The sequence below is a fragment of the Oncorhynchus nerka genome, linkage group LG17 (genome assembly GCF_034236695.1).
Source record: "Oncorhynchus nerka isolate Pitt River linkage group LG17, Oner_Uvic_2.0, whole genome shotgun sequence".
In the NCBI taxonomy this organism is placed as follows: domain Eukaryota; kingdom Metazoa; phylum Chordata; class Actinopteri; order Salmoniformes; family Salmonidae; genus Oncorhynchus; species Oncorhynchus nerka.
In genome coordinates, this window is record NC_088412.1 from 27441052 (window position 1) to 27459673 (window position 18622).

The 18622-nt window shown below is 43.4% G+C and overlaps 1 protein-coding gene across 1 annotated transcript in view; it reads right to left on the reverse strand.

Moving 5' to 3' along the window:
- Window positions 1-8916: 8916 nt before the first annotated feature.
- The window catches only part of agbl4 (AGBL carboxypeptidase 4), a 348562-nt gene continuing 338856 nt past the window's right edge, over window positions 8917-18622 (reverse strand). The window contains exons 6-7 of the mRNA XM_065003097.1: window positions 9846-9885; window positions 8917-9423 (exon numbers count right to left, since the gene is read on the reverse strand). Coding sequence (XP_064859169.1) covers window positions 9242-9423; window positions 9846-9885 — 222 coding nt within the window. The 3' untranslated portion in view covers window positions 8917-9241. The remainder of the gene's footprint in view (window positions 9424-9845; window positions 9886-18622) is intronic.

Sequence of the window (18622 nt, forward strand, 5' to 3'; positions counted from 1 at the left end):
CATCCTGCAGTGTATTCTCATTGATACACTAGAGTCAATTTATATTTTCTTAAAAGAACAAAAGACTGCTGCAGAAATAGTGATCATATTTCAGTGCCGGTCAATTCAGCTCATTAGGGCCACTCTTCCTCCAGGGAATTTTGTATTGATTGGCGAGGGTCATGGGGCTATATTCTGCAATCTCGTAATATCAATTCTCAAAGCTGTATTAGTATGGACAGAAACACTATAAAGAATTGACACTACAGTTATTTAGCTGAAAGTCGTTGGCCATTTGCTGCATATACGCTAAATGACCAAAAGTATGTGGACAACAGCTCGTCGAACATCTCATTCCAAAATCATGGGCATTAATATGGAGTTGGTCCCATCTTTGCTGCTATAACAGCCCCGAATCTTCTGGGAAGACTTTGCACTAGATGTTGGAACATTACTGCAAGGACTTGTTTCCATTCAGCCACAAGAGCATTAGTGAGGTCGGGCATTGATGTTGGGCAATTAGGCTTGGCTCACAATCGGTGTTCCAATTCATCGTAAAGGTGTTCGATGGGGTTGAGGTCAGGGCTCTGTACAGGCCAGTCAAGTTCTTCCACACCGATCTCGACAAACTATTTCTGTATGGACCTCACTTTGTAAACAGGGGCATTGTCATGCTGAAACAAGAAAAGACCTTCCCCAAACTGTTGCCCCAAGTTGGAAGGCCAGAATCGTCTAGAATGTCATTGTATGCTGTAGCGTTAAGATTTCCTTTCATTGGAGCTAAGGGGCCTAGCCCGAACCATGAAAAACATCCCCAGACCAATATTCCTCCTCCAACAAACTTTACAGTTGGCACTATGCATTCGGGCAGGTAGCGTTCTCCTGGCATCCGCCAAACCCAGATTTGTCTACTGGGGGGCCTCCTGAGTGACGCAGCGGTCTAAGGCACTGCATCGCAGTGTTTAAGGCGTCACTACAGACCTGGGTTCGATCTCAGGCCGTGTCACAGCTGGCCGTGACCGGGAGACCCATGAGGCGGCGCACAATTGGCCCAGCGTCGTCTAGGTTAGGAGAAAGTTTGACTGGCCAGGATTGCCTTGTCCCATCGCACTCTAGCTACTCCTTGTTGTGGGCCAGGAACTTTCAGAGTTTCTTAAAGTGCAGTCGCAAAAACCATCAAGTGCTATGATGAAACTGGTTCTCATGAGGACCGCCACAGAAAAGGAAGACCCAGACTTACCTCTGTTGCAGAGGATAAGTTCATTAGAGTTAACTGCACCTCAGAATGCAGCCCAAATAAATGCTTCACAGAGCTCAAGTAACAGACACATCTTAACATCAATGGTTCAGATTGAGACTGCGTGAATCAGGCCTTCATGGTCGAATTGCTACAAAGAAACCAACACTAAAGGACACCAATAAGAAGAAGAGACTTGCTTGGACCAAGAAACACGAGCAATGAACATTAGACAGGTGGAAATCTGTCCTTTGATCTGATTAGTCCAGATTTGAGATTTTTGGTTCCAATCGCTGTGTCTTTGTGAGATGCAGAGTAGGTGAACGGATGATCTCTGCATGTGTGGTTCCCACCGTGAAGCATGGAGGATGTGTGATGGTTGTGGGGGTGCTTTGCTGGTGACACTGTCTGTGCTGTATTTAGAATTCAAGGCACACTTTATCAGCATGGCTACTACAAGATTCTGCAGCGTTACGCCATCCCATCTGGTTTGCGCTTAGTGGGACTATCATTTCTTTTTCAACAGGACAATAACCCAAAACACACCTCCAGGCTGTGTAAGGGCTATTTGACCAAGAAGGAGAGTGACGGTGCTGCATCAGATGACCTGGCCTCCACAATCACCTGACCTCAATCCTATTGAGATGGTTTGGGATGAGTTGGACCGCAGAGTGAAGGAAAAGCAACCAACAAGTGTTCAGCATATGTGGGAACTCCTTCAAGACGGTTGGAAAAGCATTCCTCATGAAGCTGATTGAGAGAATGCTAAGAGTGTGCAAATCTGTCAATGAAGAAAAGGATGGCTACTTTGAAGAATCTAAAATCTAAAATATATTTTGATTTATTTAACACTTTTTTGGTTACTACATGATTTCATATGTGTTATTTCTTAGTTTTGATGATGTAGAAAATAGTAAAAAATATAGTAAAAATAAAGAAAAACCCTTGAATGAGTAGGTGTGTCCAAACTTTTGACTGGTACTGTGAAGTGTATCATGAATATTTCAAATATTTTCACTGAGGTAAACAAGTCAATATGACAAACAATGGACAGCAAATATCTAATACAAAGTAACTTATTCGGGTGTATTTTAATCTATCATATTTCTATTTTTCCAAATCCACAAACTGTCAGCTTACTATACACATAGCTGTTTGGGAGGCTTTGGTCATAGGGAATAGGGCTTAATGGTTATCCCCACAGCCCCTGGAGCTGCCACAAATGGAGGCAGCAAGTGACACATTGTAGGTGTTGGTGTTGACAGCACGTTGCCTATGGGATTGCACCAGAGGCCAGCGTCGCTAGCAGGTGTGTGATGTTTGACAGATAATAGTAGATAAACCCATGCCCAAACAGCAGTTAGCCCGCTGAGGGACAAGCGGCACATGAGGAGGAACTGTGCCTTTAGCCATCCAGCAGGATCCTGAAGCCAAACCTACAAGTCATAGACACTCAGGGTCATCTCCACCTCACAAACACCTTCTCAGCATCAGTTTGAAGGCCTATAATTGGAGCACAAAATGTATTTGAAGCTAATGAGATACCACAGCTGAGTTGTTGAATTAAGTCCAAACAACTAAGCCATGTTTTTGATTCTTGCTGTTTTCTTTTTCTAGAAATATGTATTCATACAATACAATTAATTTGTGTTTGCCACCCACAACTTAAGAGGGGGGGGATCTAAGTTCTTGGGATTCAAAATGAAAACAAGTTATTTGCGATGGATACACACATTTGTTTAACGGCTTGGTCGATTTTCAATCAGAGTAATAACACCATTTTGTGCCACACTATGTTTTGCACCCTGCTTCGTTTCACAGGGTAAAGTTGAGAATCAAAAGGTCCACAGTGAAACACCCCCCCCCTCCCCCCAAAATAAGCAAAGAGGCGGTACACTATAGTGCCTTGCGAAAGTATTCGGCCCCCTTGAACTTTGCGACCTTTTGCCACATTTCAGGCTTCAAACATAAAGATATAAAACTGTATTTCTTTGTGAAGAATCAACAACAAGTGGGACACAATCATGAAGTGGAACGACATTTATTGGATATTTCAAACTTTTTTAACAAATCAAAAACTGAAAAATTGGGCGTGCAAAATTATTCAGCCCCCTTAAGTTAATACTTTGTAGCGCCACCTTTTGCTGCGATTACAGCTGTAAGTCGCTTGGGGTATGTCTCTATCAGTTTTGCACATTGAGAGACTGAATTTTTTTCCCATTCCTCCTTGCAAAACAGCTCGAGCTCAGTGAGGTTGGATGGAGAGCATTTGTGAACAGCAGTTTTCAGTTCTTTCCACAGATTCTCGATTGGATTCAGGTCTGGACTTTGACTTGGCCATTCTAACACCTGGATATGTTTATTTTTGAACCATTCCATTGTAGATTTTGCTTTATGTTTGGATCATTGTCTTGTTGGAAGATAAATCTCCGTCCCAGTCTCAGGTCTTTTGCAGACTCCATCAGGTTTTCTTCCAGAATGGTCCTGTATTTGGCTTCATCCATCTTCCCATCAATTTTAACCATCTTCCCTGTCCCTGCTGAAGAAAAGCAGGCCCAAACCATGATGCTGCCACCACCATGTTTGACAGTGGGGATGGTGTGTTCAGGGTGATGCGCTGTGTTGCTTTTACGCCAAACATAACGTTTTGCATTGCTGCCAAAAAGTTCCATTTTGGTTTCATCTGACCAGAGCACCTTCTTCCACATGTTTGGTGTGTCTCCCAGGTGGCTTGTGGCAAACTTTAAACAACACTTTTTATGGATATCTTTAAGAAATGGCTTTCTTCTTGCCACTCTTCCATAAAGGCCAGATTTGTGCAATATACAACTGATTGTTGTCCTATGGACAGAGTCTCCCACCTCAGCTGTAGATCTCTGCAGTTCATCCAGAGTGATCATGGGCCTCTTGGCTGCATCTCTGATCAGTCTTCTCCTTGTATGAGCTGAAAGTTTAGAGGGACGGCCAGGTCTTGGTAGATTTGCAGTGGTCTGATACTCCTTCCATTTCAATATTATCGCTTGCACAGTGCTCCTGGGAAAAGCCTGGGAAATCTTTTTGTATCCAAATCCGGCTTTAAACTTCTTCACAACAGTATCTCGGACCTGCCTGGTGTGTTCCTTGTTCTTCATGATGCTCTCTGCGCTTTTAACGGACCTCTGAGACTATCACAGTGCAGGTGCATTTATACGGAGACTTGATTACACACAGGTGGATTGTATTTATCATCATTAGTCATTTAGGTCAACATTGGGTCATTCAGAGATCCTCACTGAACTTCTGGAGAGAGTTTGCTGCACTGAAAGTAAAGGGGCTGAATAATTTTGCACGCCCAATTTTTCAGTTTTTGATTTGTTAAAAAAGTTTGAAATATCCAATAAATGTTGTTCCACTTCATGATTGTGTCCCACTTGTTGTTGATTCTTCACAAAAAAATACAGTTTTATATCTTTATGTTTGAAGCCTGAAATGTGGCAAAAGGTCGCAAAGTTCAAGGGGGCCGAATACTTTCGCAAGGCACTGTAAGTGTACAAACATTAGGAACACCTCATCTTTCCCTGACATAGACTGACCAGATGAATCCAGGTGAAAGTTATGATCCCTTATTGATGTCACTTGTTAAATCCACTTCAATCAGTGTAGATGAAGGGGAGGAGGCATGTTTTTAAGCCTTGAGACATGGATTGTGTATGTAAGACATTCAGAGGGTGAATGTGCAAGACAAAAGTTTTACGTGCCGTTAAACAGGGTATGGTGCCAGGCGGCAGTTTGAGTGTGTCAAGAACTGCAACGCTGCTGGGTTTTTCCACGCTCAACAGCTTCCCGCATGTATCAAGAATGGTCCACCACCCAAAAGACAACCAGCCAACTTGACACAGCTGTGGGAGCATTGGAGTCTACATGGGCCAGCATCCCTGTGGAATGCTTTCGACATCTTGTAGAGTTTGTGCCCTGACGAATTGAGGCTGTTCTGAGAGCAAAAGGGGGTGCAACGCAATATTAAGGTGTTCCTAATGTTTTGTAGACTCGGCGTACATTTCACAACAGATAGAAGGGCCCCTTCAAAATGAGCAAACGGAGCAAGATTCCCTTTTGATTGTGACACAGTGGAGTTGCATCAAACATCTCCTTTCACATCCAGAAAATGGAGGCAAGCTAATATGACACAGTGAAAACACAGCTCATCTTGAGCTGTTAGAACACGAAAATGTCTGAGGTGAAAGGGAACATGGAGAGACATGATCTGATAACCAAGTGCTGCGCGGCAGATACATCCTGACAGCTAGCTGCTCCTTATTGAGCCAACACAGGACGCCACTGGCAAGTAAGAGAATGAAAAAAGGCTGAAGTAAACATGCAAACAAGGCTGCCTAGCCAACAGGTTACCATATCAACACTGTACCTGAGCAGGTTGCAGAGCAGAGACTGCTGCTGTTCAATGGGTGCTATGGTTTTTGCACTGGCTCTGAGAAACAGACAACTCCACACACACACACACACACACACCAGCCCCCACCAACTCAATCCACACAGCACAGACACCACGGCATCAACCTCTATTATACACTTCCTTACTGGAGATACAAAAGGCACCCAGGAACAAAAATCCAATCTTTTTTTTCTATAAGGAATTGCTACACAGCAGTGCTCAACAACAGTGGTGGCTCTGATGACAAAGAAATAATCACAGCTGTCTTCCCTGTTGGAGAAAGAGGCTGTGAAAATGTTGTTTACGTTTTCCAACATGCCAAACACGAAACCCAGGGCTGATTATGTGAAGAGTGCGTGAAATTGTTGTATTTGCAAGGCAGGAGATATTGACTCTAGGCATAAGTAGTCAAAAAGCATGTGGGTAGGCAAGATACATGTTTTAAAGGTTCAATGCAGCCGTTTGTATCTGGATATCAAATCATTTCTGGGTAACAATTAAGTACCTTACTGTGATTATTTTCAATTAAATTTTCAAAAAGAAACAAAAATAGCTTCTTAGCAAAGGGTAATTTCTCAAGCAAGAATTTAGCTAGGATTGTCTTGGAGTGGTCTGAGTGTAGAGGGGGAAACTGAAAATGTTCAGTTATTGGCAGAGAAGTTTTGAACTCTTTCTTATTGGTCTATTAACTAATTTACCACATGGTGATGTCACCATGGAAGTCCAAAACTCCATCCAACCAAAACAGGCTGAAATTTCAGGCAGTCTTGTCAAACAGCTCTTACACTAAAAAGGCATTATCATCATTTTCACATTTTGACAGTATTATTCCCACCTCATATTGTGCAAATATATATATAAACACAGGAAAATCATGTGTTTGACTGCACTGGGCCTTTAAATACTGGTTTAGGGATGCATATTTTCTAAATATTTTTCCCTATTGTGCCACCCCACTCCCTAGCCCCCTCATATGTGCCTGCTGAATTATCACACTCATTCTCAATTCATCAGCTTGCTTTTTTAGCCACGCTTCTGAGAGGGTTTCGAAAAAATCTACTGGAAAATAGTCAATATAAGGCGGCCAGAGAAGAGAGATCCCCCCTCCCTCCTCTGCTCATCCCTCTCTTTGTTTGTGTTGTATAAGTCCCCTATAATGAAGTGCAGGGAGATAAAATATGCAAATTCACGGAGAAAGAATATAAATAGGGCAATATTAGGAAGTGTTGTTTTCACAGCTGCTTGATTATACAAAGCCCTGATAGTGTTTTATAAATAATGTCCCTCTCTCTCAGCAAGGCGCCAAGTCCTTGTGCTCCATTAAAGACACATCTCTCTGCTCGAGCCCAGCTCCAGCTTTAGAGCCCAGGTATTGAGTGCAGGCCTGTGCAGCTGTCCTGCTGCCCTGCTGGCTGGAGCCCCAGTCCGATCCACACACAAAGTCTAGGCCTGGCCTGGGGAGCATAGCCAGTAGCCAGGCTCTGGGCCTCTCTCCAGTGTTTATCAAACCAGCAGACTTACCCAGCATGGCACCATGAAAAGCATCCCTCTGCCACATGGGACAGAAAGCAAAAAAATTACGTGCAGCCTCTCAGACCTCAGCCTCTTAGACCTCTGGCATGAAATACTGCGATGCCAGTGGAAATACAAATGCACAAATGGGCTCTTTCAGTTTCAGCTTTTCACAAGGAATGAATGGCTTTCTGTATAGGCCTACATCTAGTCTACTCCAGACTCCAGTTCTCTAACTTGGAGTGGCATGTGTTTGAGAAACGGAGATACACATTTTGAAAAATATTGTGGTATATATGTAAATGAAAACTGAAGGACAATACAACATTGGGCAAAACATATTGACTGTCACATCATGCATAAGACGTGTGACGGAACCTGTCAATATCTCTCCCCACAAACAGCCCACCTTACCTCGGGCTAATTTGTTTGTGAGGCCTTTGTTTTGATCGAGGCATGCGTGGTAATTGTGAGATAGAGATAAATGAAGAGGAACTGAAAGGTATTGAGCGAGAGAGAAAGAGAGAGAGAGAGAGAGAGAGAGAGAGAGCTATATAGTATCTGAGGCCCTCTTTACTATCAGAGCCCAGAGCGAGTGGAGTCCCACAGCCCTAGAGACCGTGAAGACAGAGACTGAAGAGAAATGACCACACCATTAGAGATCTGAAGGTTGCCTATTATCTTTCTGCTGCTCCGATGCCTCGCACATCTATCCAAAGCTCATGAATGTAATTGACCTTTTTAACACCCTGTAATGCACAGAGCATATGAGGAAAAAAGGGACTAAACACCATCAAGCAAAGTTAATTTAGATCGACACACTATTGTAAGATGTCCACAGAAATGGAAAGGGCATTCAGATCAATAGATTGACAATAGAATGTCTGCACCCAATCTTTCTATTGTGAACACCTGAAGCCTCTTCCCCCAGCATTTGTGTGAATAAAGGTTTCTGGACGTACAGTGTGTATTTTGGTCAGAGACTGCTAGATACTGCAGGTGTTTAGTTCAGCACCTTTCCTCTTTTCCTGTGCACACCACTGTGTGTGTGTGTACGATTGTGGTGGAACAATGGCCAGGGCTAATCATTATTTAGTTGTGGAGGGCCTGGAAAGGTCAGCAGTCTTAAATGTCAGACTTCAATAGAGCCAGATGCGCAATGCTCCGCTCAAGTGTCCAATTAAATAGGGAATACCGAGGTTGTGGGTGAAATGCACTTCAGATAGAGGGGCTAATGAGGGCCCCTGGATGGAAACAGGGGCTGGGATGGTTGATTCTGATCTACGAAGCATCCTGGAGCCCTCCTACATACACCATCTCTCAGTGAGCTGCATGGGGGCCTCTCCTCTGCACCTCTCTCAGACCCCCACAGCCACGGCTGTAGCACCCACTTAGTATTATTAGTGTCCTCACACCCCCTGCACCCCCACATCCCGACTGTACGTAAAAGAAAGAGGAGAGATGGGTTGGAGAGAGGACAGAAAGGGAGGGAGAGAAAATATAGGGGGGTAGGAGAGAGGACAAAGAAGAGAGTGGTGACAGGAAAATAGTCTATTTTAATCTTTAGGCAGAAGGGGAGAGAGTGTCTTCCTGTTGTTGCCTCTCTACCAGCCTCGTTCATCTAAAAGCACAGGCTGTTTTCCATTCAACGGGCATAATAACCTTCTCACAGATTGCCAGCGCCCAGTGAAGTGCCACAAGTGGGGGGAGTGAACAATGCTTTATTTCATTTGATTCCTTATTGTTCACCGACTGTAAATTGTGGCACAGTGCACCATACAATATGTCTGACAGGAATACAGTATAGTATAGTCAGATAATACAAACTGAATCAAATGCAAAACCAGGAAAATAACCAAACTGGCCAGTGCATTGAGCAGAATGGTTGTCACTTAAAAAAAGAGACAAAGAACCTGATTTGAGGTACAACGCTAAATGTTGCCCTCTCTCTCTTTCTGAGTGTCTATTTGCCCTTTCCAGAGATGTCAAGGTCAGAGATATTCTTGTCTGGGCTCGGGAAACAAATGCAAAATAAATCTGGGAAATTAGCAGGCTCCACGTGTCTCACATAAACATTATTTTAATCAAAGCATATTAGACCATCCAGATCCTTTAGACATATGGGCACTGTATCCATTCTGGCGTACCCATCTGTTTCCTCTTGCCATCTCTGCAATTTGCTCCATCACCCAGCTGCTTTTCCAAGACATTGAGTTCCCCTTCCCGAGCAAAGACTCTTTACAGCAGCACCAGTCCAACTGGGGAGCTCCAGATCACAAAACACATTGCAGTTCCGCTGAGCATCACACACATGCTGTTTCATAATACCATATAATATGAAAATAATGGGCAGGAGCTACGCTCATCAAATCAAATTAAACAAAAATAAACATAATAGATATTTTGATGTCTTCATTCACATTGCTATATCATTGTGCAGACATTTTCAAAGTTGAAAGTGACTGTGAGTGTGCGGTATCAGTGTGGTATAATTATGACACCAGGTTGACTGGTAACTGATCCTGTACTGCTGAGTTATCCAGTGAACTTTTATCCCTACATGTGTACTGTTTGCTAGTAGTGACTATCATCTCTGAGAACAGAGGTTGTTTTTGTCCAGTGTCTACACTTACTCACTCACATCCCATCAGCATCAGAACAGTTAGTTAGTAGACAGTGGGCACTCACCAGGGCTGGTGATGGTTAGGAGATCTAGACGTCGCTGTTGCTGTAAGGGAAATAAAAATAGAAGCATGGTCAGAGATATTCAAAAGGGCTTAGGGCGAAAATGTCAACTCAAAATCTCTCCAAAAGAAATAACGTCATATTACTATCACGCCATTCTTTTGCAGATCAGACTACATCTACATTTTAGTCATTTAGCAGACACTCTTATCCAGAGCGACTTACAGGAGGAATTAGGGTTAAATGCGTTGCTCAAGGGCACATCGTCAGATTCCCCTCCAAGTCGGCTTGGGGATTCGAACCAGCAACCTTTCAGTTACTGGCCCAACACGCTTAACCGCTAGGGTGCCTGCTGCCCCAGACTATGCATAATATGTACATTATGTAAATGAGGTATGAAACCACTATTTAAGACTGGAAAAGCACAAGATGGCACAGTATATCTCAGCCTTAAAAATATCGGTGTCAGTTTATTCATTTTGCACAAGGCAACAACATTTGTTCTCTGTGTTGTCTCTATTACAGCCAGCAGGAATGTGTCTTCCTTCTCCACTCATGCTAAAGACTGTGTGTCGGAATGTGTTTGAGAAAGACTGTGTGACGGAGTGTGTTTGAGAAAGACTGTGTGACGGAGTGTGTTTGAGAAAGACTGTGTGACGGAGTGTGTTTGAGAAAGTGCCCAATTTTACACTTCATGTCTCTAGTTTGGAGAGGGGGCCCGAAAGAGTTGCTAGCTCCCCACTCTCTTAAACCCTCTGCCAAGGCTGCAGGCTCCTGAGTACTGCATTAATCAACACCTTCTCCCTCTCTTACACTGTGTGTCCCTAAGGTACCAGCTCATGTGCGTACATGTGTGTGTGTGTGTGTGTATTCGTGAATGTGTATTCCACCGATGCTGCATATTTTTTGGGCGTTTCCCAATGGAAGGCTGATGATATTGCAGGTTCACCTGCTGGGTCACAGACTATAATCGATGTGAGTGCAATCAGGAGGTTGAAGCCCAATCCATTAGGATTCAAGAATCTTAATGTAAAAATCCTCTCAGATACTCTAACTGCTCTTAAAACATTGCAGATGAGTGAGTGTTGTGGAGTAGAGAGAGCAGGAAGCACAGAGTGGTAGGCAGCAGAGGTCACTGTGACAGCATGAGAGCAACTAGCCCCAATAAACCACCTGTATAGGCTGTTGACTCACCATTAGTTGATATGGAAACCCCACACTAATCAATATCATTTACATGTACATGTCATTTAGCAGAGACTCTTAGCCAGTGCATTCAACTAAGGTAGGTAAGACAACGACATATCACAGTCGCATAACACACTATTGAAATTATTACATCAAATTCAAAGTTTATGTTTTTGGCCATTGATTGATTTCTTTCTTAAAGGTCTTTTGGAATGATTCTACCATCCACTCAATTTATAAATTACCTCTCTGATTTTGTTTTGACCAACAGGCACTGGTATTCAACCAGAATTCTTATTTAGACATTTGTACCGCCCTCTAGTGGTACTCTGTTATTCTGCAAGTGAAAGTGTGAAGAGCGAAAAACCATAGAAAGAGAATGAAAACAATGCTTCTCTATTGCCAAGATACACTCTCTTTGGGAAAGGCTGGCTGGGTGATTAAAATCAGTGGAGTATGTCCAAGTTATTAAAATCAAAGTTCCCTTCAAAACATTCGACACAGCACATTCAAACAGACCTCTACAGCATTCAGAGAGCATTGTGTACATGAAGACATTTCCCCTGTACAAAATAATTAATAACATTCCATCAACATTTCACATGACAATTCATTCTGGTGTTGCCTGAATACTCAGTTTTGTGAAATAAAGGGATTAGAAATCATATGCATACAGGTGTGAACGCCCATTCATGATATCTCTAAATAAAATAACATTGACCTGACATATACAGTACCAGTCAAATGTTTGGACAGACCTACTCATTCAAGGATTCTTAATTTTTTTAACTATTTTCTACATTGTAGAATAATAGTGAAGACATCACAACTATGAAATAACACATATGGAATCATGTAGTAACCAAAAAAGTGTTAAACAAATCAAAATATATGTTATATTTGAGATTCTTCATAGTAGCCACCTTTTGCCTTGGTGAGCTTTGCACACGCTAGGCATTCTCTCAACCAGCTTCACCTGGAATGCTTTTCCAACAGTCTTGAAGAAGTTCCAACATATGCTGAGCACTTGTTGGCTGCTTTTCCTTCACTCTGCGGTCCAACTCATTCCAAACCATCTCAATTAGGTTGAGGTTGGGTGATGGAGGCCAGGTCATCTGAGGAAGCACCATCACTCTCCTTCTTGGTCAAATAGCCCTACACAGCCTGGAGGTGTGTTTTGGGTCATTGTCCTATTGAAAAACAAATGATAGTCCCACTAAGTGAAAGCCAGGGGGGATGGCATATTACTGCAGAATGTTATGGTAGTCATGCTGGTTAAGTGTGCCTTGAATTCTAAAGAAATCACTGACAGTTTCACCAGCAAAGCACCCCACACCATCACACCTCCTCCTCCATTCTTCACGGTGGGAACCCACACATGCGGAGATCGTCCACTCACCTACTCTGCGTCTCACAAAGACACGGCGGTTGGAACCAAAAATCTCAAAGGACAGATTTCCACAGGTCTAATGTCCACTGCTCCTGTTTCTTGGTCCAAGCAAGTCTCTTATTATTGTGGTCTTTAATATTGGTTTCTTTGCAGCAAATCGACCATGAAGGCCTGATTCACGCAGTCTCCTCTGAACAATTGATGTTGAGATGTGTCTGTTACTTGAACTTTGTGAAGCATTTATTTGGGCTGCAATTTCTGAGGCTGGTAACTCTAATGAACTTATCCTCTCCTTTTCCTGTGGCGGTCCTCATGAGAGCCAGTTTCATCATAGCGCTTGATGGTTTTTGCGACTGCACTACAAAGTTCTTGAAATTCTACGCATTGACTGACCATGTCATAAAGTAATGATGGACTGTCATTTTTTTAGCTGTTCTTGCCATAATATGGACTTGGGTATTTTACCAAATAGGGCTATTTTCTGTATACCACCCCTACCTTGTCACAACACAAATGATTGGCTCAAATGAAATAAGAAGGAAAGAAATTCCACAAATTAACTTTTAACAAGGCACACCTGTTCATTTAAATGCACTCCAGGTGACTACCTCATGAAGCTGTTTGAGAAAATGCCAAGAGTGTGCAAAGCTGTTATCAAGACAAATTTTGTCTACTTTGAAGAATCTCAAATATAAAATATTTTTTGATTTGTATAACAACTTACATGATTCCATATGTGTTTAATCATAGTTTTGATGTCTTCACTATTACACGAAACTGGAAGTCTTCCAACTAGCTTGGAAAGACCGTACCGTGCAGTATCGAAGAGCCCTCACTGCTGCTCCATCATCCTATTTTTCCAACTTAATTGAGGAAAATAAGAACAATCCAAAATGTATTTTTGATACTGTCACAAAGCTAACTAGAAAGCAAATTACGGACTTCTCTTTAAATCTGCGTATTCCTCCAAGCCAGGCTGTCCTGAGTCTGCACAATTCTGTCAGGACCTAGGATCAGGGGAGACACTCAAGTGTTTTAGTACTATATCTCTTGACACAATGATGAAAATAATCATGGCCTCTAAACCTTCAAGCTGCATACTGGACCCTATTCCAACTAAACTACTGAAAGAGCTGCTTCCTGTGCTTGGCCCTCCTATGTTGAACATAATAAACGGCTCTCTATCCACCGGATATGTACTGAACTCACTAAAAGTGGCAGTAATAAAGCCTCTCTTGGAAAAGCCAAACCTTAAGCCAGAAAATATAAAAAACTATCGGCCTATATCAAATCTCCCATTCCTCTCAAACATTTTAGAAAAAGCTGTTGCGCAACAACTCACTGCCTTCCTGAAGACAAACAATGTATATGAAATGCTTCAGTCTGGTTTTAGACCCCATCATAGCACTGAGACTGCACTTGTGAAGGTGGTAAATGTCCTTTTAATGGTATCAGACCAACGCTCTGCATCTGTCTTCATGCTCCTAGACCTTAGTGCTGCTTTTGATACCATCGATCACCACATTCTTTTGGAGAGATTGTAAACCCAAATTGGTCTACACGGACAAGTTCTGGCCTGGTTTAAATCTTATCTGTCGGAAAGATGTCCGTTTATCTCTGTGGATGGTTTGTCCTCTTACAAATCAACTGTAAATTTTGATGTTCATCAAGGTTCCGTTTAAGACCACTATTGTTTTCACTATATATTTTACCTCTTGGGGATGTCATTCGAAAACATAATGTTAACTTTCACTGCTATGCGGATGACACACAGCTGTACATTTCGATGAAACATGGTGAAGCCACAAAATTGCCATCGCTGGAAGCCTGTGTTTCAGACATAAGGAAGTGGATGGCTGCAAACTTTCTACTTTTAAACTCGGACAAAACAGAGATGCTTGTTCTAGGTCCCAAGAAACAGAGAGATCTTCTGTTGAATCTGACAATTAATCTTGATTGTACAGTCGTCTCAAATAAAACTGTGAACGACCTCGGTGTTACTCTGGACCCTGATCTCTCTTTTGACGAACATATCAAGACTGTTTCAAGGACAGCTTTTTTCCATCTCCGTAACATTGCAAAAATCAGAAAGTTTCTGTCCAAAAATGATGCAGAAAAATGAATCCATGCTTTTGTCACTTCTAGGTTAGACTACTGCAATGCTCTACTTTCCGGCTACCCGGATAAAGCACTACATATACTTCAGTTAGTGCTACATACGGCTGCTAGAATCCTGACTAGGACCAAAAAATCTGATCATATTACTCCAGTGCTAGCCTCCCTACACTGGCTTCCTGTTAAGGCAAGGGCTGATTTCAAGGTTTTACTGCTAACCTACAAAGCATTACATGGGCTTGCTCCTACCTATCTTTCCGATTTGGTCCTGCCGTACATACCTACACGTACGCTACAGTCACAAGACGCAGGCCTCCTTATTGTCCCTGGAATTTCAAAGCAAACAGCTGGAGGCAGGGCTTTCTCCTATAGAGCTACATTTTTATGGAATGGTCTGCCTACCCATGTGAGAGACGCAGACTCGGGCTCAACCTTTAAGTCTTTATTGAAGACTCATCTCTTCAGTAGGTCCTATGATTAAAACATATATATATACATTTCACCTTTATTTAACCCGGTAGGTTAGTTGAGAAAAAGTCCTAATTTACAATTGCGACCTGGCCAACATAAAGCAAAGCAGTGTGACACAGACAACAACAGAGTGTAGTCTGGCCCAGGAGTGTGAAGGTGAACAGAAAGGCACTGGAGCAACAAACTGCCCTTGCTGTCTCTGCCTGGCAGGTTCCCCTCTCTCCACTGGGATTCTCTGCCTCTAACCCTATTACAGGGGCTGAGTTACTGTCCTACTGGTGCTCTTCCATGCCGTCCCTAGGAGGGGTGCGTGACTTGAGTGGGTTGAGTCACTGACGTGGTCTTCCTGTCTGGGTTGGCGCCCCCCCTTGGGTTGTGCCGTGGCGGAGATCTTTGTGGGCTATACTCGGCCTTGTCTCAGGATGGTAAGTTGGTGGTTGAAGATATCCCTCTAATGGTGTGGGGGCTGTGCTTTGACAAAGAGGGTGGGGTTGTATCTTGCCTGTTTGGCCCTGTCTGGGGGTCTCATCGGACGGGGCCACAGTGTCTCCTGACCCCCCCTGTCTCAGCCTCCAGCAGTAGTTTATGTGTCGGGGGCAAGGGTTAGTCTGTTATATCTGGAGTATTTCTCCTGTCTTATCCGGTGTCCTGTGTGAATCTAAGAATGCTATCTCTAATTCTCTCTCTCTTTCTCTCCTTCTTCCTTTCTCTCTCTCGGAGAACCTGAGCCCTAAGACCATGCCTCAGGACTACCTAGCATGATGACTCCTTGGTGTCCCCAGTCCACCTGGCCGTGCTGCTGCTCCAGTTTCAACTGTTCTGCCTGCGGCTATGGAACCCTGACCTGTTCACCAGACGTGCTACCTGTCTCAGATTTGCTGCTTTCAACTCTCTAGAGACAGCAGGAGCGGTAGAGATACTCTCAATGATCGGCTATGAAAAGCCAACTGACATTTACTCCTGAGGTGCTGACCTGTTGCACCCTCGACAACTACTGTGATTATTATTATTTGACCAAGCTGGTCATTTCTGAACATTTGAACATCTTGTCCATGTTCTGTTATAATCTCCACCCGGTACAGCCAGAAGAGGACTGGCCACCCCTCATAGCCTGGTTCCTCTCTAGGTTTCTTCCTAGGTTTTGGCTTTTCTAGGGAGTTTTTCCTAGCCAACGTGCTTCTGCATTGCTTGCTGTTTGGGGATTTAGGCCGGGTTTCTGTACAGCACTTTGAGATATCAGCTGATGTAAGAAGGGCTATATAAATAAATTTGATTTGATATTCTAGAATGTAGAAAATAGTAAAAATAAAGAAAAACCCTTGAATGAGTAGGTGTGTCCAAACTTTTGATTGGTACTGGTACGTCTCTCTAACCAGCCAGTCCATGACACAGGGCTACTGTGTGCCGCTGGCCAGCCTGGAGAGGAGTGGAGGAGGATTTGCCATACTGTGTTTCAGCCTGGCCCAGTCCTGTACCCTGACGCTGTTTATCCTGAGATAATTAATCTACAGTGAATTAGAGTATTACAGCACACTAACACTGCTTGCCTCACTCTCTCATTGTCACTCCTTACATGGATAAGGTGCTTAGTGTTTCCCAGGAAGAGAGAGAGAGAGAGAGAGAGAGAGAGAGAGAGAGAGAGGAATCACATTAGGAAAGGCAATCCTGGGCAGAAAATAGGATTGTATTAATCTTTATCAAACTCAGCCAAGAGCTGTGGAATCACACCACCCAATACATACTTGGCCAGCCCAACCACCATGTAGAGTGGGTGTCCAGTGCCCCCAGGCTGTCACAGGGCTTAACCAGGGCCTGATATAGAATGATACTGTGTCAGTGTGTGTGTGTGTGTGTGTGTGTGTGTGTGTGTGTGTGTGTGTGTGTGTGTGTGTGTGTGTGTGTGTGTGTGCTTGTGTGTGTGTAGCATAATGGGGATGTGTGAAACTTACTCCTTAGTCTGAAATGTCCCCACCTGTGCCAGCGAATATCTAGCTTTTTGCCTGGCGCCGACTGGTAAGATGCTTCAGGAGGGCGGTCACGTGTGCTAGCAAGGCAGAGGTCCTGAGTTCGCGCCAGGGATGGGCTGAATCGGGAGGAAGTGGTACTCGCTAAACAAGCAGCGTGATGTCTTTTATATGTACGTCAAGGTTGACAGTGCTGATAATTCCCTGTGGCCCAGCCTGAGTCTAAACTTAGTGGGTGGAACAGGTTAAAGGGCTTTGAGGCTGGGAACCGACCGTAGGTTGCCAATGCACCTATCCAGCTGTCATGGTAACACCTAAACCCCCAGTGTTCATTCTAAAAGTACCAGTGTCACACTACAGCAAACAAACACAAGATCATGTTTAAAGGACTAAGAGGACATGCTCAGGACAGGTTGACATCGGTAAATTAGGATTGTCATGATCAAATGAATGACTGTTGGAAGGAAAGTTTCAGTTGTCTGTTTTTATTTGCTGATGCTTGTGGTGAATCCTGATCAACAAAACACAGTGAAATAAGCCAATCACTCAATCAAGCCAGTCTATAATTGTTTAACCAGTAGATGGAATAGAGTTTGTGGTATAGAGCCACAGGTTACAGAATGATGTTGCAAGTTGAAGTAACCTGTGGCTCTATACTACACACTCTATTCCATCTACTGGTTAAACAATTATAGACTGGCTTGATTGAGTGATTGGCTTATTTCACCCTGTTTTGTTGATCAGGATTCACCACAAGCATCAGCAAATAAAAACGGACACCTGAAACTTTCCTTCCACCTTCCAAAAGTCATTAATTTGATCTGTCTGATTCTCCCCCTGTCCAATGTAGGTGTAATGTAGTGCAGGTGAGGAACAGCACGGCTGTAATTAACAAAGCAGGCCTGCAGACAGGCGAGGAGGGGAGACACTCCCTCCACAGCAATAATCTAGGGAGAGACCGCAGCCGTTAGCAAAACCATTAATTTACTAAACCTAACTTTTATGACTACATTAAATATTCATGCACAAGCTACCAAAACCCATTTACAATATTTCCCCCAAATGTACTTTTCATATTTGCTGATGATTATCATGTGAGAGATCCATCCACCATTTTGTAGCTCATTTCAGATTCATGTAAGGTCAATATTATAATATTCACATCCCATCCCTTCCAAGTTATCAATTAAACTAAAATAGCACGAAATGGTAAGGTTATATTAGCAAGGAAATAATATTATGGAGGCAAATCTTGCAGGTACATCCACAGGGGGAGTAAATGCATGCAGCAATATCATCATCTGATTATGGAACAGATGTCAGTTATTATTGACCCTGGTGGACCCTGTCCCTGTCCAGATGAGGTAAGGGAAATCAGCAGGGAGCTATTTAAACCGTCTGCTTCCGTCCCTGCTCAGGTATTCATTGTCCTTGCTGATGTCCTCCAGGACCATTCCGTCTGACACCCGCTTACCAGGGTCAGGACTGGGAGAGGTGGAGGGAGACAGAGGGGGAGGAGGGCGAGTCAACTCTCTCTCTCTATCTCTCCCCTGTCTCTCTCTCTCTCTCTAGGAGAACTTCCCCCCTACTGTGAGTCATCACCCTGCCTCCCCCAATCTCTCCCCCACGCACCAGTCTCCCCCACGCACCAG